This window comes from Panicum virgatum, chromosome 8K (genome assembly GCF_016808335.1).
Source record: "Panicum virgatum strain AP13 chromosome 8K, P.virgatum_v5, whole genome shotgun sequence".
In the NCBI taxonomy this organism is placed as follows: domain Eukaryota; kingdom Viridiplantae; phylum Streptophyta; class Magnoliopsida; order Poales; family Poaceae; genus Panicum; species Panicum virgatum.
The window spans coordinates 49,010,614-49,032,787 of record NC_053143.1 but is presented as its reverse complement, the minus strand read 5'-3'; the positions used below and the strand labels follow the sequence as shown (position 1 = coordinate 49,032,787).

Below are 22,174 nucleotides of genomic sequence, written 5' to 3'. Positions count from 1 at the left end.
GGATGCCGACGCCCTCGCCGCCGGTCGCCAGTCGCCGTGCCCAGGCTCGGTGCTCGCCGTTGTCATGCTAGCCGCGGCCACGCACGTCGCGCCCCTGGTGGCCGCTCGCCGCGCCCACGCTCGACGCGCCGCCGACGTCCACTACTTCACGGCCGACCGCCTCGCCCGCCGTCGAGCCCTAGGTGAGCACGTGCAAAAGGCCCTTGCTCCGTCTCATGTTCGTAGTACATTACATAACCTCATTGCCCATGATGGTATAAATTGTTACCTAGATTTGGTCTGGGTAACATATGATGATCTTGAGCTTGTGGTTGTATTAATTGTGTCGTGTAGTTATGCTTCTCATGATTGTCATCAAACCATGTGACACATCCATGCCCAAAGCTTCCTGCTTTTTTTTTGCCGTGGGTCAGCTTTGGCACACGGCAAAGGACGCCTTTGCCAATGTCTGAATGCCGTGTGCTCTTTGCCGTGTGCATATGGGGCTTTGCCATGTGCTTTGGCACACGGCAAAGCAGCAGTCTCCTGTAGTGAATACTCCACTAACTAATGCTTTGTAGCTTCCTTTAATAACTGGCATTGCTTTATACAGTAGTAGCTTTTAAATTTTTTTACAAAGCTAAACATGAATAAGTAGAAATTTTGTTTTTTTAAAAAAAAGTAATGTTTTTGTTTTTTTTCTTTTAATTGCTCGATAGGTGCCGGTGCACGTCAGCAAGTGGAGGCAGGCAGGCTGCAGAAGTGGAGTGCAGAGTCAGTGGAGTAGGAGTGAGGAAAAGCGTACAGTTTGTTTCAAAAAAAGAAAAAGCATACAGGACAGGCAGTGCGGCTCTATGCTATAAGGATTCATGACAATTGAAACATTTCTCATCAAAGCTAGCCCCCATACCTACCTCACATACCCCCAGAGGCCCACATGTAAGGTCCAAAAGTTAGACAGAGAACTAGACAGACTGAAAACCAGGCGCCCTCCCGTTGTTCACGATCCCGCCGCCCCCCCCCCCCCCCCCCGAATTTTTTTTACCGTGTGCTTGTCTACCCGCCCGACCGCTCATCACGGTAATTACCTCCCTGATCTCCGCCGATTCCTAGTGACGCCGCTGCCCTCGCTCCGCCCTCGTCGCGACGCCGCCGAGATCGCGCGTCGAACGAGCATAGGAGCCCACGTTTCCTTCTCCGCCCTCGTGACGGTGCCCTCACTCCATCCTCGTCGCGGCGGCGCCGAGATCGACATTTCCTTCTCCGCCCTCGTGCTCGCTCCGTCCTTATCGTCCCTCTCCGTCCTCTGCTTCCGCCTTGGATCTCTCTGCGCCAGTGTCCGCACTCTGCTTCCAACTGACGCCGCGCGTCCCCATGACGCCGAGCGTCACCGTGTCCGGCCGCCGAGCCAGTGTCCGCGCCTCCCAGTTGTCGGCCACTGCGAGCGGCGGCGCGCACCCGGAGGAGGCGCGTGTACGGCGATACGTGAGTTTAAAAAATGACATAGTGGTAGTATAGAGAGAGTATCGGAGTATCGAAGTATCGAATACGCAAGTATCGGATACGGGTACGGCTGGGTTAGTGAAGTATCGGTGATTCATGGCCCCGCGGCCTCCTGAATGGGGACGAGGCCGGAGGTTCCGGCGCGGGCCACGGCAGTTCTAGCCTTGAAGCCCGCAGCCCCGAGCGCGGGCCACGGCGGTTCCGGCGCCGGCGCGGGCGGAGCACGAGCGCGTGCAGGCGCTGCGTGAGACAGAGGCGGAGCTACCTATCACGCAGGGTGGGGCAGCTGCCCCAGCTAACTCCAGAACAAGTAGTCAATAGTTACCAATTAAAACTCAAAATTGCGCATGGTCCGGTGGTAAGAGGTGCTTATCCTGAGGAGTAGGTGGCAAGTTCGAATCCTTTCCGCGACTGTTTTGCACTATTTTTCCCCCTATTTTCTCCACACCAGGCTCATTTCCTCGTGCTTGCTTAGTTCCCTCGCTTTCCTCCGGCTGGTTCACTCCTGTTTCCTTATTTTTGAGTGTTATTTTCAAATCAATGTAATATATAATTATATATAATATATTACACTAGTATTTTTTTGCTATTCTCTAATGAGATATATCCTCTTAGATTTATTACACATAGTCACATATAATCGTATATTACACTAACTCATTTGTTCTTCAAATTTACAAGTTGATATTGATTGAATTAATGGATTATATTAATAATTTATTACACTAGTATTTTTTTTTTGCTATTTTCTAATGAGATATATCCTCTTAGATTTATTACACATATTCACATATAATCATATATTACACTAACTCATTTGTTCTTCAAATTTACAAGTTGATATTGATTGAATTAATGGATTATATTAAGGTGGTATTTTCTGCTATCCTCTAATGAGATATACCCTCTTAAATCAATCTTTTGATTTATTACATAGTAGATATTCATGTATGTCTTATGCAATGTCATTAAAAAAATGTGCTTATAGTGATTTAATATTTAGATTTATTACAGAGTAAATATTCATGTTTATCTATACGATGTCATTAAAAAATTGTTTTTATAGTATGCCCCACCTAAATTTCTAGGCTAGCTCCGCCACTGGCGTGAGATCAAGAACCAGATCATCCCGCCTAGGCGCCGTGGCGGCGGTCGTGGCGTCGCTGGCGGAGCCTGGGGCCTCGCCGGTGGCGCTCGTCCAGGCGGAGGCCGCGGCGAGAACGACGGCACGACCGCCGCCACGCCGCTGGCATCGTGGGGCACCTCACCCAAATCCTTGCGCATCACGACGAGAATGTAGGGTCAGCTGCCCTCACTTGCTTGTTGCTTGTGTCTGCGGGAATCTGATTGGTTTTAGGATTGAAAAAGAGTTTGTTCTGCAGATTTGTGCTTAATTGTGAAAAAATCTGTTGCGTCTCCAGACTCGAGAAGAGTTGACGGAAACTAGCAGCAACACTAACTGCTTCTTGCCTTGTTTCCTGGTTGAGATTTGGGGATATGTTAGTAGTTATGCTTGCAATCTGAGCCAGAAATTGTTACAAACGACGGCTTGAAGTCATTGATTAGTTTAATTGTTTGTCTCACAGATATCAATGTTCGCGAACATGACATCCGTTTTGTTGAAGACAACTGGGAGAGTTCGGTGAAATTCTACCTCCGTTTGGTGTTATTCTTTTATGGCGGCCCATGTCCTGGTTGTAACAATTAACTGTTTCTGCACTAGATTAGCCTCGTATATTATCATGTTGATGTTTCTTCTTATTGATGACAGGTTCTTGGTGCTTGGGGACTAAGCTGGGAGGTTTGGATGGATGGCATGGAAATCACACAGTTCACATATTTTCAGCAGGTAGATCCAACAAAAGAGTATGCATCACTTTATTACTTCTGCTCAAATCACAGCAGGACCACACAGCTGTTTGATGTGCATATCTTGGATGTAGCCAAGAATGCAAACTAGACCAATATACAGTGACTCGTTAAACTTTTTCTTTCAGAAAAGGAAAAAAACTAGACCATCCAGGTCAGGGGCGAAGCCAGCCACAAATGTCACCGGGGTCTTCATGTTTATGCAACGGGGTCTTCTATTAGTATTTGCTGTAGAGTTCTATAGAATTCTGAATTTTTATCGGGTCTTGTGACCCCAATGCTAATGGGTAGCTTCGCCACTGATCCAGGTAGAACTAGGTTGTTTGCATCAAGAATAAAATAGCACCCATAGTAGAAACTTTATTTATTCAAAACTAGATATCCTACTATCCTAGGAGTAGTCAGGATAGTAGAAATTTTCATTTGTTATTCCTGCCAAATCTCTGTACTTTTGAGATTGGCAGTGGGTTTGCTGGTATGGATTGATTTTTATTTAGCACACGATTAGTTGGTGCTGCTCATAATAGGTTGGGCTATGCAGCCTACTTTACAACTTGACTAATTACTAATAACTCATGCTCAGGTACTGACTTTACTCGAAGCGAGCATAATGATGAGTTCTATATGGATGAGGCTGGAAATGTGAAAAGACATGGACTAATCGATCAGGCAGTGTACAGGTTTTTATCCTAAAATCCTATTTCTTTACTGCTACATTTTTTCTGGTGATATAGTCTAATTAGTATGGAACTGATGACTCGGTATTTGTAATACAGGGAGGGATATCAAATGGTGGAATTATATACTTTTTTCTTGAATGCTGAAATTATATACTTCAAAGTGGCTTTTAGGCCAACAACAACCATTGGGGTAAGGCCTGTTCAAAACAAACTTTCTTTGTTTCCTTAAAGCATTAACTGTAGCATTTTTATGAGGGGTAAGTATTTTTTTTCCTGTGAATACAATTAGAATATTTGTCAAAAACCCGCCTTTTTGCAGCTACGAAGAATATTTGAATGTTTATCTGGTTCGATGCATGTCATTTCTTTTGCATTGTCAGTATGATAACATTTACATATTTTGAGCTACAGTTCATACTTGCTAATTGTATAAAGTTAGCCATTCGTCTGAGATGTTGATTTCTGATTTGTCTGCATGACATATGTGCCATCCCAGTTCTTCTCAGAAATAGACAACTGATTTTTTTTATATGTGGTTCTCTACATGACATGTGTCATTCCAGTTTTGCAACCCAAGCTGTTTGATATAATAGTTTCTAAGTAAAATATAATTCCATGACACCAAATATTAATCCACATGCTCGGTTTCAACTACAGGTAACAGATTACTTTCGTCTTTGTTTTTTCACCCATCGAACTAGATACAACTACAACCTAATCCTGTTGCTGACTTTTCCCACTCTGGTAACACAAGGATCGTTAGCTATCAAACTGTCCGTCCATCATCCATGGGAAAAATAAATTCAGTAGTTCTTTGAGATTGGTTGAAACATTCATTATATAGTTCATATATAGGGAGGTCCTTTCTAGATGATGATGCTTGAAATAGTGCCATTTGAAATTATGCCTAACCTTCTGTATACCTTTTAATTTTACATTCATACTAAATAACTGGAGTAGCTGGTTGAAGAAGTTGATGTTGAAAATGAAGGACATTGGGTACTAGATAATTTGATAAACCTGTTCTTAAATTGTAGCAAAACTACTGATGAGAACTACTATAAATTGGTCATATTTATATTTATATTTTACATTTTAAGTTAGACAATGTTTCCTAAATTATAATATTTTGTTGTTGTTTATGTCCCATTGATGTTTAAAGTTTCTCCTTTTCTTCTACATGACTGGCGTGCTGAAAAAATATATCTTGTTTCATCTGATTTTTGTGGTATAATTTATTTGGCTACCATAGCTAAATAGGATTGAATCTATGTACAACAACTATTTCTTTGAATATAAGAATATTGAATTTTTGTATAATTTGTTATAAGTAGATAAATAGTGAACTCAAGATTCTGTAGGATTGCCCCTCGATTTTTTTTTTAATTTTTGTCTAAAACATGTGGTAAGAATCATCATATCATCTACATGGCAGAGTAAATTTCTGTTCGGATGGGAGGTGCTTTTGGTTTGGGTTCGCATCTTCCATGTCTGATGTGTTCTGCTGTATATTATTTGTCTGTCTTGTAAAGTTTGGCATTCACTAGGTGGTGGCAAACATGATTTTCTTGGTGCGTATATATTATCTGCACGTGTTTCATACTACCTTATACATACTATTTACCTGTTTTTATAATTAAATATTTTTTCATATTTCGAATATTTGTCTATTTTCACCGCAACTATGACCTCGTTGCTTATTTTCACAATCATTCTGTTCGGCTGCTGTGGCTGGTGCCTGATGCTGATTTGTTGTGAGAGAGAACTATTATTGGTTGGCTGGTAGCTGGTGCTAGTTTGGTATGAGAGAAAAATACTATTGGCTGATTTAGCTGACCAACAAGGCTAACAGAGTGATATAGTTTCTAAAATTGCTTGGGAAAGACAACTCTTGCTAATGCAGTCTATGAAAAGATTAGGTCACAATTCGATTGCTCTGCCTTTGTTTCGGTGTCCCAGAATCCTCATATGGAGAAACTGTTCCAGGATATGTTCTATCAACTTGCCAAGAGAAATAATGCAAGGATCAATGTTATTTATGAGATCAGAGAATTCCTTCAGAGCAAGAGGTATGAAAATTTTACAGTACACACACTAGACATCAACTTGATTACTCCATAACTGCCATGTGCATGGGAAAGGTGGCAGTAAATATAAAAAGGAGTTATTAAAAAGGAAGATCTTGCGTGTCCCCATTAAACCATGTACTACAACCACTAAATCTCTTTTGTAGCATTGATGGAGACTCCTGACTAAAAGGACTTGTAGTGCTAATCTAGTTGTTCTTTAAATACTCTAGCTATCGTAATGTAATAGCTCCCTAGTTAGCTTAATTAATACTCATATACACGCAGTGTATATGAGCATAATACCCTATCTAGCTAGCATAATTTTTTAATAGCTTGCCTTTTTATGTTTGGGGCTATTGCGTTCTTACCTCTATTTTGGTCGCGAATTGTGATTTTACCCCCCACTTTACGCAACTTTGTGATTTTACCCCTAGTTTTTGAAAACGAAGATAGACTTTACCCCTACTATGTTAATGGGACTTAATGGTGTTAAATGGACGGGTAAAAGACAACTATACCCTTGCATTTTTGCACCTGTTTTTATGAACACATTGTGATTTTACTCCCATTTTGACATAAACTATATAGCTTTTGGTTTTCGTGCCACAAGTTTGATTACATTTGTAAAAAATACGTGCAACATTTAAATCTCCAAATAAATTTTATAAAAAACTAGATTCAAATATTTATCTAATGATATTTAATTAGTACAATAAATATTAATATATTTTTATATATATTTGGTCAAAGTTGTTTCTCAGGAAGCGAAAGCGAAAGTTATTTAGGGACGGAGAGAGTATATGAAATGGAACGAAATAAACACCCAATGCAAGAAACAGGGGGCAGGCACATGGGCCTTCATGCCGACACTTGCATCTGCTGGATGCATCTCATCGTCATCGATCTGCTCATCATCATGCCATGCCATGGGAGGCAGAGTGATTTGGACTCGGAAAACAAATAAAGATTGATCATTAAGTCTAAATAAATAAAGCTCTTCACACTTGACATTTATACTAACCTTGTCTGAAAATTGCATCAACTGCTCAACTACTACAGCGAGCCGCCCCAGCCACATCATGGCTTCAAGAAGTTCATTTACAGGAGTCTGAGCTTGTTGACCCAGTCTAAGTTTCGCCGTAAGATTGCTAGTGACATTAGGGACATCAAGAGCCGTCACTACTACAAAAGTAATTTATAGGAATGTCTCAATTTTTTTCAGAGACGGACAAAAATTTCACACGTTGCTACAAATGGAGAGGAGTTACTGTCACATCCGACCTGCCCCTAGAAAAGCAATTTTAGGGGCAGGTAAAATGGCATCACCTGCCCCTAGACTGCCCCTAAAAATGGTGGCATTTGTAGGGGCGGGTCATGGCCTCACCCGTTCCTACAAATGTATTTTTAGGGGCGGGTGATGGCATTGCCCGCCTCTACAAATGGTTCCACACAAAAAAATTCATAACCTTTTCATATGATCTCGGATGAAGTCAAACTTTATATCAAAATTATAGAGAATGACGAGATATAAAACTTTGTAGTTGATAACTTTTTCATTTAAGGTCATCTAATGGTTCAAAAAATTATTATAAGTTCTCTAATAGCTATAACTATATAGTATCTCATATAACTCAAGTCATACTTTGAAGTTTCCACAATCTTAACCTTTATATAAACTGAAATATACTTGGCATATTTTTTTATGTTTCTATATTTCACAATAACTATAGTGTAGAAGTTTCATATTTTTTTAATTTATTTTGCTATATGTAAAAAATTAAATAAATTTTCAGATAAAATAGAAAACTATTTTTAGGGGCGGGTGATGGCATCACCCGCCCCTACAAATCAATTTCAGAATTAATATAAACGAATAGCATACTCCATAGAGTCACAAGTGACTGTGTAGTGCGGTGGTAAGGAAGATACGCGCGAGGCTTGAGGTAGGCGGTTCGAATCCCGATTTAAGCAAGTGCGTATATCTCGTAAAAAAATGTACCTTGATAGGAGATGGACTTGTGGTGGTGGCCGGTTAGTAGGAATTTTTTTTCCTTTTTATTTTGTTGTTTTTGAGTTTTTTTCTAATTTTTTTCATATTTTGAAAAATAATTTGTAGGGCGGGTCATGAGCTCAAACGCCCGTTGCTACAAATCAATTTGTAGGGGCAGGTGAACCCATGAGCCGCTCCTCTAAATCATTTGTAGGGGCGGGCATGTTATCCGTTCCTACAAATTTCATTTTTAGCTATAAAAATTAGGGACGGGTAGCACACCCGTTTCTAAAAATAGATTTTTACCCGCCTCTAAAAATATTTTTTTTGTAGTAGTGCATGTCATGGAAGTGTGCCAGCGGCGTGAGAGGTACAAAATCCGCGGTGTCGCCGCGCAGCCTGTCAGTACAACTTTCGATCCTCGTTTGGTCACTCAGTACGCAGAGGCAACAGAGCTTGTTGGCGTTGAGGAGACGAGAGATGAATTGATCAAGATTCTGATGGGAGGGGATGAAGTGTCCAAGGTGGAAGACAAGATAGTTTCCATTGTTGGATTTGGGGGCTTGGGAAAGACAACTCTTGCTGATGCAGTCTATGAAAAGATTAGGTCACAATTCGATTGCTCTGCCTTTGTTTCGGTGTCCCAGAATCCTCATATGGAGAAACTGTTCCAGGATATGTTCTATCAACTTGCCAAGAGAAATAATGCAAGGATCAATGTTATTTATGAGATCAGAGAATTCCTTCAGAGCAAGAGGTATGAAAATTTTACAGTACACACACTAGACATCAACTTGATTACTCCATAACTGCCATGTGCATGGGAAAGGTGGCAGTAAATATAAAAAGGAGTTATTAAAAAGGAAGATCTTGCGTGTCCCCATTAAACCATGTACTACAACCACTAAATCTCTTTTGTAGCATTGATGGAGACTCCTGACTAAAAGGACTTGTAGTGCTAATCTAGTTGTTCTTTAAATACTCTAGCTATCGTAATGTAATAGCTCCCTAGTTAGCTTAATTAATACTCATATACACGCAGTGTATATGAGCATAATACCCTATCTAGCTAGCATAATTTTTTAATAGCTTGCCTTTTTATGTTTGGGGCTATTGCGTTCTTACCTCTATTTTGGTCACGAATTGTGATTTTACCCCCCACTTTACGCAACTTTGTGATTTTACCCCTAGTTTTTGAAAACAAAGATAGACTTTACCCCTACTATGTTAATGGGACTTAACGGTGTTAAATGGACGGGTAAAAGACAACTATACCCTTGCATTTTTGCACCTGTTTTTATGAACACACTGTGATTTTACTCCCATTTTGACATAAACTATATAGCTGTAAATAATGTGACTCCATGGACAACATTATATCAAACGCCACAATAATTTCTCCATAATTTTATCAACATAAATTAACAAGATTAAAACTGAGCAATAATTTTGATAGCATCATAACATAATTTGCATTTATAAAGTCTGGATCACATGCATAGATAAATAAGATCCATCATAGGTGCAGCAAAAGCAACATCATAGGTGCAGCAATAGCAACAGTACAACACCAGATGGCATCCACATGCATATGCACCAAAAGCATCAACTACCAGAGAGGTATTACATGCTCATTGAGAATAAATTTATGCATCTATTCCTAACAATGCAGCCAAGCTTCTGGATCTCCCTTTTCCTCTTGTTCCAACTCTTCCAGCATCTCTTGTTCCTGTTTCACTTGTATTGGCCCTTCCCCTTCCCCTTCCCCTTCCCCTTCCTCTTCCCCTTCCCCTTCCGGATCCAGCATCTTCTGTTTCTGTTTCACCGGCACTTGCACTTGCACTCCCCCTTCCCCTTCTTGATTCAGCACCTTCTGTGCCTGCTGCACTTGCACTTACACTTGTACTTCCACTTCCTCTTTCTCTTCCCCTTTCACTCACGCTTTACAAGAAAGAAAAAAATGGTTCAGTCAACAAGTACAGTAACTATGTTATTGGCAAACCAAGTCCAACATTCCTTGGACTCAGTCTCAGTCACTCCATAAGCAACTGGAAATAGCCTATTCTCACCATCCACTGCAACAGCTGCTGCTAACTGACCCCTAGATCTCCCTGTCAAATGTGTGGAATCCATGGCAATATAAGGCCTACATCATTGCAAAAACCTATCAATGCATGATTTAAGAGCAACAAAGGACCTGCTGAAACACACATAGCCATTGTCATCTTTTTCGGTGTCTATCTCAACAATACTGCCAGGTACCACTCTCAAAAGCTTAGTTTGATAGGTGGGTAGCAAGTCATAACTGTCAGCCCACTTCCCATATACGGTGTCCGTTGCTCTCATCTTGCCTCTCACAACTCTGTCATATGGAATTTCAATGGAGTACTTCTTTTTTAGCCTATCTTGCAACTCCCTTGGTCCCATTTCAGGGTCGTCCCGCAACAAGTCAACCACTCTTCCGGCTACCCATTTATTGGAGACCATCGTTTTACCGCAATTATTGAATGAACCACATGTATGCTTTGGTCCACTCATCTTAACCTGCAACAAAACCATCACAATAAATTTCTAAAAATGATACAAAAATCTACTTCATACTTCTACAAATTGAAACAAAATGTTGAATTTACCTTGCAGCCAAGGTACTTCTTGCTCGTAGATGCAAAAAACTTCCAATTGCAACCTTCTTTGGCCCTCTTGCATATGGCTCTAAACCTTCGTCTATCCTTTTTCGCAATCTGATAGGCATGATCATTCAAGATAGCATGATGGGTAACTGCAAATTTGCACTGATCCACATCTGGGAACGCAATACCTACATCAATACATGGATCATCGACATCATATGAAAAAGAGGAGGATCATATTCGTCATCATCATCAAATACTTCACCATCAGGGTCAAATTCTGGATCAGAGCAACCATCAGCACAGTCAGATGATGCAGCCAAATCACTGTCATAGCTGCTATCACTCGGTGCCACAAGAGAATCAGTGTCAGAATGCGTGCCCTCCTCATCAACTCCTACACATTCATCATCATGTGCACCTTTGCTTTTGGCTTTGGTGGCTCTTTTTTTCTTGGTGGTGGATGTCACTCTCTCATTTGGGGATCTCTCATTGGTCTGTGACTCACTAGTGCCTCTCTCATTTGCATGTACTTTATTTCTAAGAGAAGGGTGAAACCTACGTTTAGTTGGTGAAAATTGCAGTGGTCCTACAAACTCATTTACCTGGGCATTGATTTGGGCTACTCCCTTATTAAGATTGCACTAAAACCACTCAAGCATATCCTCATCTAATTTTATCTCAATAGAATCGGTCTCCAACTCACGCCAAAAAGTTATGTACTCTTTCATCCCCACATGTAATGCCCGGTAATGAAATCAACCAAATGCTGCAGACCATAGGCATGTATGTCAACAATTTGAGTTAGCAATGTTTTGCCCTGCATCCATGACTTTGGTCCACCATCAGGTAAATTGAAAAACGACCGTACTCTAACAACTAGATTTATCTCTCTACGATTCGACCTACAAATCACAGCAGTGAATACACAGTTAGCTAAATCGTCCTAGATATCGAGGTTAATCCATCCTACAAATGGATTTGCCCCAAAATCTAACATCAGTACACAAGAACAAGAGAAATTACCTAGGGTTCTCTTCAAGATTGGACAAATCCATCACTTGTTGGTCGCTAGCTCGGCTGCTGCGCTAGCTGGGCGCGCCCGCGCCGGCGCAAGGCAGGCCCCAGCAACTTGAGCGGGGTCACCGCGGGCTCCACGCGACCTGGGAGGGGGCGCTAGCCGGGCAGCGAGGGCGCGCCGCGCCGGCGCTCGCCAGGCCTGTGCGCCCCGGATCCGCAGAGTCGCCGCCGCCGCCTCCTGGATGTCCGAGCTCGAGCTGCCTCCACCGTCGCCTGGAGCCTGAGCCACCGCTGCCTCTGCCTGGATCCGTCCGAGCCGCTGCTGCCACAAGACTGAGAGAAAGGGAGGAAGGTGGGCTCGGGATTGTGGAGAGGCTCTGGTGGAGCACGTAAACAACCTAAGGGTTGCAATGTCTTTCCACCATATTTCCAAGGCGTTTCCTTTTTTTATTTGTTTATTTCAGATCCCACTAACGGAGTTGGAAGAAGGGGGCAAACGGATGCTTCGTTTTGGTAAAACAGGGGTAAACTCACAAAGTTGCGAAGGGAGGGGGGGTAAAAACACAATTAGCTTGCAGAGTAGGGGTAGAAACACCAATTTCCCTTTATGTTTCCATATGCACAGATATATCATTGTTCTCGATGACATATGGGATATTTCAGTTTGGAAAATGATGAGATGTGCCCTGCCTGATAATAATGGTAGATACAGAATTATCACAACTACCCATAATGTCAATGTTGCTGAAAAAGTTGGTGGTGGTTATGAGCTGAAAGCTGTTTGCCTTCAGGACTCTAGAATATTATTATATAGAAGAATATTTCACAATGAAGATAAAGACAAATGTCCAGATGAGCAGTTGGCTGAAGTCTCTGATAGAATGCTAAAGAAATGTGCTGGCGTACCCTTAGCTGTCATAATCAAGATATTAGAGTGGTATGAAGTGTATAACTGTGTGGGTACTGGACTGGAAAATAATCAAGATGTGAGGAATATGAGAAATATTTTGTCACTTAGCTATTATGATATGCCATCCCATCTAAGGACTTGTTTTCTATATTTAAGTGCATTTCCAGAAGATTATATAATTAACCATTGGAGTCTTTTTTTTTTAGAAATTTTGAGGGAAGAAAACTACAGCTCTGTAGTTTGCTTCAGGTTCTTACACTTTGGAACTTAGAAGGCAGGGACAGATTGGTGTAGTATGATCACTGATTCCGTTGCATATGACAGAGCTAGTGAGATTTTTTTCCTTCCATTGCCACCCAGCCGGATTCAGAGTTCAGACTTCAGCGCATGCATACCACTACCTCCGAGAATATGTCCCAGTGCACTGCACCCCACTAAAATGATATGTGCGGAGATTTGTAAAGGGAAAGGATGAGCATCAGGGCAAAGAAGATGTGCCATCTTCCACTAAGGCCTGTCTACTTCACTTTGGCCTAAGGAAAAGGAACAAGATTCGTCTTGTTAGTGCACATGCTTTAAGCAAATCAGATATATATGATCAATAAATACATAACATTAGCTAAAGCCTATCTCACGGCGAAAAAAATTTCTGCGCACTTTATTTCATTTAATTTATTTTACCTGTACAGCGACGTTGTCTTTTGCTACAGTGGCAAGACGGACACAGCAGGACAGAACAGATGACCCATGCGTTGCTTTGCATTGAGAGAAAAGAAGATTCCTGTAATTAGTTGGTGCAAGGATGAAAGCAAAAGGCATTATGCTCAATTAAAAAACGTAGGAAAAGGGTATTCTCCACCCCGCTTTTGCAAGAGCTTCCATTATATTGTTATAGAGCTGCTTGCAGCAATTGGCCTGAGGTGTAGGACAGGCCGTGCGGGAATCCAGTGGCCTTGTGTCTCTCTCGTCCATTATTTGCCTCCCCTGCGTACCATCAGGCTCTCCGTCCTCCCCCATGGCAGCAGCGACTTCTAGTCAATCAAGCTCGATTGGCGACGAGCTGCGGGCAACCTGACCCGGCGAGGAAGTTCCATACCCGACCAGCATCGACCTGTGAGTGCCATCTCGCCATCTGTTGTTCTTTACAACTCTGCACGACACTGCTTATTGCTGCCCGCGAGGCTGTAATGAGGAACATACACAAAAATCTCAATCCTTGCACTCGTTTATTTAGGGGCAAAAAACCATGGAAGTCGTGACGGGGGCTCTGCCAAGCGTCATCACAAAGCTCGCTGGTCTAGCCGCCGGGGAGTACAATCTGCAGAAGGGGCTGAAGGGGGAGATCAAGTTCCTGCAAGAAGAGCTTGAGAGCATGAAGGCTGCGCTGGAGGACATCTCCAGGACTCCGGCAGAGCAGCTTCCCAATAATGACAAGATCTGGTCCAGGAATGTGAGGGAGCTATCCTATGACATAGAGGATAGCATTGACACGTTCATGGTGCAATGCAAGGATAAAGGGCTTGGCAAACAGCACGGGCTAAAAAAGGTCATTGATAGGAGCCTCCACTTGTTGATGCAGCCAAAGGTTCGCCATAAGATTGCCAAAGAAGTCAGAGAGATCAAGAGCCGCGTCATGGAGGTGCACGAGCGGCGGCGCAGGTACGAGGTCAACCTTGGTGTTGATAAACCTGTTACTGTTGACCCTCGTTTATTCACTCAGTACACGGAGATGAAAGAGCTTGTTGGAATTGAAGAGGCAAGGGATGAGTTCATCAATAATTTTTTGACACAAGGGAATAACGTTCCCATGAAGCAAGGAAAGACCGTTTCAATTTTTGGATTTGGAGGCCTGGGGAAGACAACTCTTGCTAATGCAGTTTATGAAAAGATTAGAGCACAATTCGATTGTTGTGCTCTTGTTTCTGTGTCTCAAACTCCTGACTTGAAGAGATTATTCAAGGGCTTACTCAATGATTTTGGCAAGAGCATTAATGAACAAATATTGGATGAGAGTCGACTCATAAAAGTACTCAGAGAATTCCTTCAGGACAAAAGGTACGAAAGCACTCCTTTCGCCAATTTATACATATGAAGTTTTTTAGCCACTGATAATTTACACCCTCTGTTCACAATACTCCATTCATCAATTATACACATGAAGTACAAGTCTACATGTGGTTAATGAAATGTTCATGCACGGCTGCATTAAATGGTAGAACACCACCACTTAAGCTTTATCACATCATTATTAAGTGCAAATAATTCCCTGACTGGACTACATTTTGTTTTGGCAAAGATTTTGAGTGGACTTATTTTGTTCACGGACTTGCCAATCCAGCTTCTCCCTAGCTATTTTAATTTAGTTTAATCATTAAATCTCCAGTAGTGTTCCATGCCAGTTAGCTTAATTTGCATCTAGCTGGTATATGAACAATATTAGAACATTTTTCCATCCTAAAATCACAAGTCTTTTTCTAATAACTTGTGATATGTTTAGGTATTTCGTTGTTGTTGATGACATATGGGATATCTCAGTTTGGAAAAGGATTAGATGTGCTTTGCCTGATAATGATGTTGGATACACAATTATTACAACTACCCGTATTGCTGATGTTGCTGAACAAGCTGGTAGTGCTTACAAGCTGAAACCCCTTTCTTCAAACAACTCTCGGAAGCTATTTTTTAGAAGAATATTTGGTAACGAAAACAAAGACAACAATGAAGAAATAGAAAAATGTCCTGATGATGAACTTGCGGAAGTATCTGACAGAATACTAAAGAAATGTGCTGGTGTGCCCTTAGCAATTATTACAATGGCTAGCTTGCTAGCTTGCAAAGTAAGAAATAAACTGGAGTGGTACGTGGTGTACAACTCTGTTGGTACTGGCATGGAAAACAATATGGATGTGGAGAATATGAGAAAGATATTGTCTTTCAGCTATTATGAGCTGCCATGCCATCTAAGGACTTGCTTGTTATATTTAAGCATGTTTCCTGAAGATTTTGAAATTGACAAGGACCGCTTGATAAGAATGTGGATAGCTGAAGGTTTTATCCAATGGGAAAAACAGGGGAAGAGTCCATTTGAAATAGGAGAGTTTTACTTCAATGAGCTCATAAACAGAAGTATGATCCAACCGATATATAACTTTTACACTGGCATGGTAAAGAGTTGTCGTATACATGACATGATGCTCGATCTTATCTGTTCCTTTTCATGTGAGGAAAACTTTGTTACCATACTAAGTGATATCGATAGCACATCTCCATCAAGTACGATTCGGAGGTTGTCCCTTCAAAATGGCAAGAAAAGTCACGTGATGGCTCAGGCTACTAGAAACTTGTTGCAACATGCAAGGTCAGTTGTTATCTTCCCAGCAGCCGTTGCTCAAGTGCCGGCTGCTGGCAGCTGCCGATTTTTACGTGTACTGGATTTGGAGCATTGCAACCTTTCACATACTGATAGCCTTAAGTACCTTGGAAATTTATACCAGTTGAGGTACTTAAGACTATATTCTACGCATATTTCTCAGCTCCCGGAAGAAATAGGAAACCTGCAGTTTCTACAAACATTGGATGTGAGGAGCAATCCTATTTCCATCTTGCCTTCAAGTGTTGTCGAGCTAAGAAATTTGATGTGCCTAGACATTGACGAGACTACAAGAGTGCCAAATGGAATTGGAAACCTAACATGCCTTGAACAGCTATCATGGTTACGTATTGATGACTCCACCATAAACATTATAGAGGAGTTGGGCCAGCTAACTGAACTGAGGTTTCTGCGTATTAGATTGGACAAGTGGAACGACAAGCTGTTGGGGTGCCTACACAAGTTACAAAAGATCCAGGAACTAGATATAAAAGTCCATCGTGGGCCACACAACATCGGTGGATTGGATGCCTGGGTCGCTCCTCGACATCTCCGTTTGTTGAAAGCAGAAGGCATCTGTTGGTTTTCTACACTGCCGGCTTGGGTGAATCCATCGCTCGTTCCGGATCTCACCTGCCTAGAGATTGCAGTGAGGGAGCTACATCAGGTCGATCTCGACATCCTCGGGAGGTTGCCAGCTCTCCGCTCTCTATGGCTGAAGGTGGACAATAAGAACCTGGGAATCCTTCAGGGGTTAATTGTTAGTCCTGGTTCGTTCCCGTGCCTTGAATTCTGTCACTTCGTGAAATTTGTATGGCCAGTGGTGTTTCAAAAAGGAGCTATGCCAAGGCTTAGAGAGCTTTGGCTGGAGCCGTTGTTTTATGTGCGGGAGGCAAGAGGAGTTGCCAGCAGCGATGGTGGTCTCGACTTGTGCCTGGGTAACCTGCCATCGCTGCAGGATGTCTTCGCTGAGCTCCGATGTGAAGGCGCTAGCAAGGAGGAGGCGGAGCAAGCCAAAGCTGCGCTGACGCATGCAGGTGACATGCATCCCAATCATCCCCGCCATAGTATATGGATTGACTATGAAGGTGCGCTAGCTCCTGTCCTTATTCCTTGCGTTAGTTTTTTCCCACCCTGTGCCATTTTTTCCCGCTTTGTTTTATTACAATCTTAATTGAAGATGAAGGTGAGTTAGCTCCTGTTGTTATTCCTTGCTACTCCCCTTCTCTGTTTCTTCTAAACTTAATTTGCGTTTATTTTTTCCCGGTTTATTTCCTCAGATTTGGATGATGGATCCTGGAATGACAGTGCTAAAGGTATACAGTATATATATGCCAGCCTGACTCCTGATGTTCGATCAAACTCCCTTTTCCTCCTTCTAAAACTTTGTTTTGTATATTTATCTCTTACTAGACAGCAAAATTCTTATTCTAAAATTAATTGCGTTTGTTTTTTCGTGCCCTGTTGCCAGACGGGCTCTAGTTGTCCCCCCCCCCCCCCCCCCCCCCCTCCTAAGTCCTAAATTTCCCCTCTTCATCTTCTTCTAATCTTACTTTTTTCGATTTCTGTCTCAGATTCAGATGATGAATAACGAACCGGATAAAAGATTTGAGTTAATGCAAATGATAAGTTGCTGGTGGAGCTTCGCCACATTTGCAGAGATTAGATTGCTCACCCATGGACAGTACCAAACAACTCGAACCTGTATGTAGTGATGTTATCTACTCAGTTTCCCGTGGAAATGCCACGTCTGTGGGTTAGATTTGGTTGGTTAACAACTATTACGATGTCTGGCTTCTGCACACTTGGAACCTGGAGGCCTTCCTAGACGGCTCAATTCTACTCCCTTTTTTGCAGTACTGATGTTGCTCTCTGGAGTTATTTTGCATGAGACTTCAGAGCATCGGTGCCGGAATGCATGGTTTTTTTGAGGGGTCAGGAATGCATGGTCGATCGCGCTGTTTCTTTCTAATACAGGGCAACTGATGTAGCATTTCATTGCAACTAAGACGCCTGCTCTGTTTTGGTGCGCAACGAGAATATGAGATCACTAGATAGATAGTAGTGGTTCCCCATGCTCTGTTTCGTTGTGCTCTGTTCTAAGGATTACTCTAGTCTGCAGAACATGGTGCCAAAGCATGAATGTCGGGTCAGCGGTGCCAGGTGTGCGGTCACCTTCTAGTTCTAGCAAAGATCGCACCCATTGCTTATTTTCTGCATTGTGCTCTGTTCATCTCATCTCATCTGTTATTATTGATGCATTGCATGGATGATTTGATGACCCCCTATGCTCTGTTTCCGTGTGCTCTGTTCTGTGCATATCTCTGCTCCAACCAACCGGCTGTCGGCAACACTCGTCGGGAGCGAACTGCCTGCATGTCCGCATTCTGTCTTCATCACCCCGGTCTGTCATTCAGGCCGAGTCTGCATGATCTCATAGGAGCAAAAATCTTCCGAGCGGGTTGGCCATGGACATGAGCGAAGAACGGCATCATAGTAGTATCTTACCAATACTGTTTCGGCACCATGTTCTACTAGAACATGGCCGGACGCCGTGTTGCGCCGCCTCCCCACATGGGCATTCGTCACGCCTCTCCCCGCAGGCCACCTGAGGCGCCCATCCCCGGATCACCTTGCCCCTTCCGCCCTCCTCGAACCCGTCTGGAAGTGGCGCCGATTCCGGCCGGGGAGCAGTGCAGAACGGGAAGAGAACGGCGTGGGAACGCGGAGGAGAAGGTGGGCGGCAGCGTGTGAGCAGAATCGGACGGAAACCCAAGGGATCGATATGATGTGGAGAACACATGCATCAAGCTAATTAATAGCTTGGAGGAGCCAAGATTGATCAGCAATATAATTCAGCCAAGATTGCAATCTGTGCTGTGTTATTCGACCGATCGCAAAATTAAAGATGCATGACCAGTTGCTACGATCGAGCATATTTAATAATTGTGCTATGTATTATTAGTTAATCGATCGCAGCAGAGATGACCACCAATTGCCACCGGCGGCGCTCACCGGCGGCACGGACATGTGCACGTCCAGCTCCACCATCACGTACTTCTCGGACACCACCAGCTCGACCATCCTCCACGTCAGGTAGCCGGCGGCGCGCCGGAGCCGCCCCGTGCCGCCGACCACCGCGGCCTCCGCCTTGTCGTCGTAGACCCCGACGCGGCCGGCCACGGAGAAGGTGCTGCCGTTGTACGGCCCCGCGGTGAGCGCGACGGTGATGGCGACGGTGAGCACCTCCTCGTGCTGGGAGGCCAGCATGTAGGTGCCCTGTGCCCGGCCGACGGCCCGCGACCCGGCGTCGGGCTCCTCCGTCACCACGTCGTCGATCGCCGCCGTGTCGCCGAAGTAGGCGCCCCGCTCGACGTCGTGCGGTGGCCCGACGCCGTGGATGAGGTGGATGGCCGTCGTCCCCGGCCCGCGCATCACGTTGTGCATGTACAGCCGCAGGTGCACCGGCTGCTGCCGGCTGGACGCGGCGGCGAGCAGGAAAGCCGAGACGGCGACGGCGACGAGCTGCTTTGCGGAGGAGCTGGGGGCCATTGTGTGAGCTTGGGACTCAGCGAGCTGCTGGTAGCTGGAGTGTCTCGATCGTCCGCCTTGCTTATAGCTGGCCGGAGCGATCGAGGAGACATAAAGTAAGACACCGTGCATCACGTGTTGTCAAAATATACATACTGTGGCCGTTTCTTATTAACTAGCATAGACGCACATACGACAGACACATAAATTAAGAAACCTAATCAAATTTTAACTTAAAATATATTTAATTAAGTAATTAAAGTATTATTTAAAATAAATTTCAAAATATGTATCATGATAAATGTGACGGCTATCTTGTAGCTTAGGTCGATACAAATCCAATGCAACAAGAACATATTACTATGGATAATTGAGAACAAAACTCTATGTATTCTTTCTCCTATCCGAATTGAGCTGAACACTTGTCTCGGGTACGGCGACGAAAAGGTCATCATCTTCTGTGAATTTCAATTTGCAATCAAATGGAGTCATTTGATTTTTTTTTGAAGTAAAATGGAGTCATTTGAATTTGATAGATGGTGGCTTCAGATCGATACCTTATGGCGGCATTCGATCGCGAGATGTTGCTGTAGAACAGCGATCGATCTGTAGATGCTGTTGCCGCCGCCGACCCTGATGGCGCCACAGTACTGCACGTTGTCCTCTCTGAACGCGCATAGGCGGTTGAGCTCCGGAAGCTGGGGGCCATTGCGAGGATGAGCTAGCTAGCTTGGGCCTGAGAGCGATCGAGCTGTTGGTAGCTGGAGTGTCTCGATCGTCCGTCTCTTGCTTATAGCCGGCCGGAGCGAGGAGACATAAAGTAAGGTACCTTGCATCACGTGTTGTCACAATATATATACTCTGTTCGTTTTTACTCCCTCCGTCTCAAAAAAAATGTAAATTTCATTTTCCGCGAAGTCAAACAATTCTAATTTTAACTAAATTTATACAAAAAATTATTAACATTTGTATCTCTAAATAGATGTAGTATAGAAATATGTTACATGATTATAATCAAAAGATACTTATATATGTTATAATATAAATATTAATACTATTTTGTATAAATTTGGTCAAATTTGAAATTATTTGACTCTTCGGAAAGCGAGATTTACATTCTTTTTGGAACGGAGGAAGTATTAATATATGAATGAATGTCATATATTTGTACATATATAATGTAGGGGTTATTGCGTTTTTACCCCTATTTTGAACCTCAATTGAGTTTTTGCCCTCATTTTTTTTACTTTACATTTTTACCCCTACTGTTCGTCTGAGAAGCTTCCGTTTACCTCTGGAATTCACTCCATTAACTGCATCGAGAATTTAAGAATTATAAAAAATAACAAAACCCTTCGTAATTAAGTGAGAAGACCAAAATACCCCTTGACCCTTATTCCTCATCGTGCGGTTTGCATCTGTTGGGATGTGACCTCATGGTGCTTCTCTTTTGGATATGTATGATGGGGGGTTCTGATTTGGTGCTACATCTCTTTTGGATATGTATGTATGATGGGATGTTATCTATCTATATATCAACATATATGCATGTGGTTTCAACTTAATTTTGTATGTCATGTTGCTGTCCAAATTTCTGTCAAATACTTGTTCATATTCTTATTGAAATACTGCTGAAATATAATGGAAACAGGGGTATATTCATAAAGTTCTAAAAAAGTAGGGGTATATTCGCAAGGATAAAATTGTCTTCTTTAACACCATTAACCGCTGTTCACGGAGTAGGGGTAGGATGCGTATTCATTTGCGAACAGTAAGGGTAAAAATACAAAGTCAAAAAAAATAGGGGTAAAATTGCAATTGGAGTTCCAAACAGGGGGAAAACGCAATTGCCCCTATAATGTAGGTACTCTCTCTGTTTTCAAATATATGACGTTTAGAACAAGAAATTTTTATTTCTTGTCCTAAACTTCATATATTAAAATAACAGAGGTAGTAGTATGTTTGAGTGTCATATATTTGTACTCTCGCGTTTTGAAAAAAAAGTGTCATATATTAAAAAACTGAGATAGTACAAGTTTGGGTGCTTTGATGTAGAGGCAGGCTGGAATATGATTTCATTATCTGAAAAAATGAGTTTGGGTGCTGCCTATATAGGTATATATGATCTTGCATTTTGCTGTACTTGCCTCGTTTATGCACCGTGTAAAGTTTTTTAAAAGAGAATCTTTTCACATTTGAAGTATTAAATATAAACTAATTATAGAACTCATCCGTAAACTATGAGACGAATCTAATGAGCCTAACTAATTCGTCATTAACATATGTTTACTGTAGTAATTTAGTGTCTAATTATGACCTAATTAGGTTCATTAGATTCGTCTCGCAGTTTACAAGCAAACTGTGCAATTATTTTTATTTCATCTAGATTTAATTCTCCATGCAGGTGCCACAATATTCTTTTGGAATTTTGAATCTAAACAAAGCCTTACATATACAATCGCTTGTGCAGTACATTTGTACTTGCCTTTGCTGCAACTTGCATGGAGACAAATATTTTGGTTCACCACAATCGGCCCTACTGCTGGGAATGGATTGGGCCAAATTCAAATCGAATTGGATTTTGACACTTGGATTCTCTTGGACTTGGATCTAATTGGATATG

The 22,174-nt window shown here is 42.5% G+C and overlaps 2 protein-coding genes and 2 long non-coding RNA genes across 12 annotated transcripts; 2 read left to right on the top strand and 2 right to left on the bottom strand.

The window, feature by feature from the left end:
- The first annotated feature begins 2,724 nt into the window (after positions 1 to 2,724).
- LOC120645017 lies at positions 2,725 to 7,114 on the top strand. 5 transcript variants are annotated; one of them, XR_005664056.1, is made up of 5 exons: positions 2,725 to 2,783; positions 3,069 to 3,331; positions 3,935 to 4,031; positions 4,128 to 4,221; positions 6,862 to 7,114. It is a non-coding gene; the product is annotated as an uncharacterized LOC120645017 (long non-coding RNA). The 5 variants fall into 5 exon arrangements; XR_005664054.1 differs by having other exon boundaries at positions 6,851 to 7,114; XR_005664055.1 differs by lacking the exon at positions 6,862 to 7,114 and adding an exon at positions 5,467 to 5,684.
- A 2,429-nt stretch (positions 7,115 to 9,543) lies between these two features.
- LOC120645018 lies at positions 9,544 to 12,054 on the bottom strand. The gene is made up of 3 exons (XR_005664057.1): positions 11,747 to 12,054; positions 10,724 to 11,625; positions 9,544 to 10,634 (listed from the first exon to the last, which is right to left on the bottom strand). It is a non-coding gene; the product is annotated as an uncharacterized LOC120645018 (long non-coding RNA).
- A 1,522-nt stretch (positions 12,055 to 13,576) lies between these two features.
- On the top strand, positions 13,577 to 18,230 carry LOC120645011 (disease resistance protein RGA5-like). Of its 4 annotated transcripts, none has more exons than XR_005664044.1 (6): positions 13,577 to 13,763; positions 13,885 to 14,705; positions 15,148 to 17,108; positions 17,301 to 17,336; positions 17,595 to 17,724; positions 17,878 to 18,230. XR_005664044.1 is itself a non-coding variant. In XM_039921752.1 (5 exons), the coding sequence occupies exons 2-5, from the start codon at positions 13,897 to 13,899 to the stop codon at positions 17,609 to 17,611; spliced, it is 2,823 nt and encodes a 940-aa protein (XP_039777686.1). In that variant the 5' UTR covers positions 13,577 to 13,763; positions 13,885 to 13,896; the 3' UTR covers positions 17,612 to 18,230. The 4 variants fall into 4 exon arrangements, 2 of the variants coding, with proteins under 2 accessions (XP_039777686.1, XP_039777684.1); XR_005664043.1 differs by having other exon boundaries at positions 17,595 to 17,786; XM_039921752.1 differs by having other exon boundaries at positions 17,595 to 18,230.
- A 175-nt stretch (positions 18,231 to 18,405) lies between these two features.
- On the bottom strand, positions 18,406 to 19,620 carry LOC120645015 (pterocarpan synthase 1-like). Of its 2 annotated transcripts, XM_039921758.1 has the most exons (2): positions 19,013 to 19,620; positions 18,406 to 18,652 (listed from the first exon to the last, which is right to left on the bottom strand). In XM_039921758.1, the coding sequence occupies exons 1-2, from the start codon at positions 19,570 to 19,572 to the stop codon at positions 18,649 to 18,651; spliced, it is 564 nt and encodes a 187-aa protein (XP_039777692.1). In that variant the 5' UTR covers positions 19,573 to 19,620; the 3' UTR covers positions 18,406 to 18,648. The 2 variants fall into 2 exon arrangements, with proteins under 2 accessions (XP_039777692.1, XP_039777691.1); XM_039921757.1 differs by lacking the exon at positions 18,406 to 18,652 and having other exon boundaries at positions 18,849 to 19,620.
- Positions 19,621 to 22,174: the final 2,554 nt, after the last annotated feature.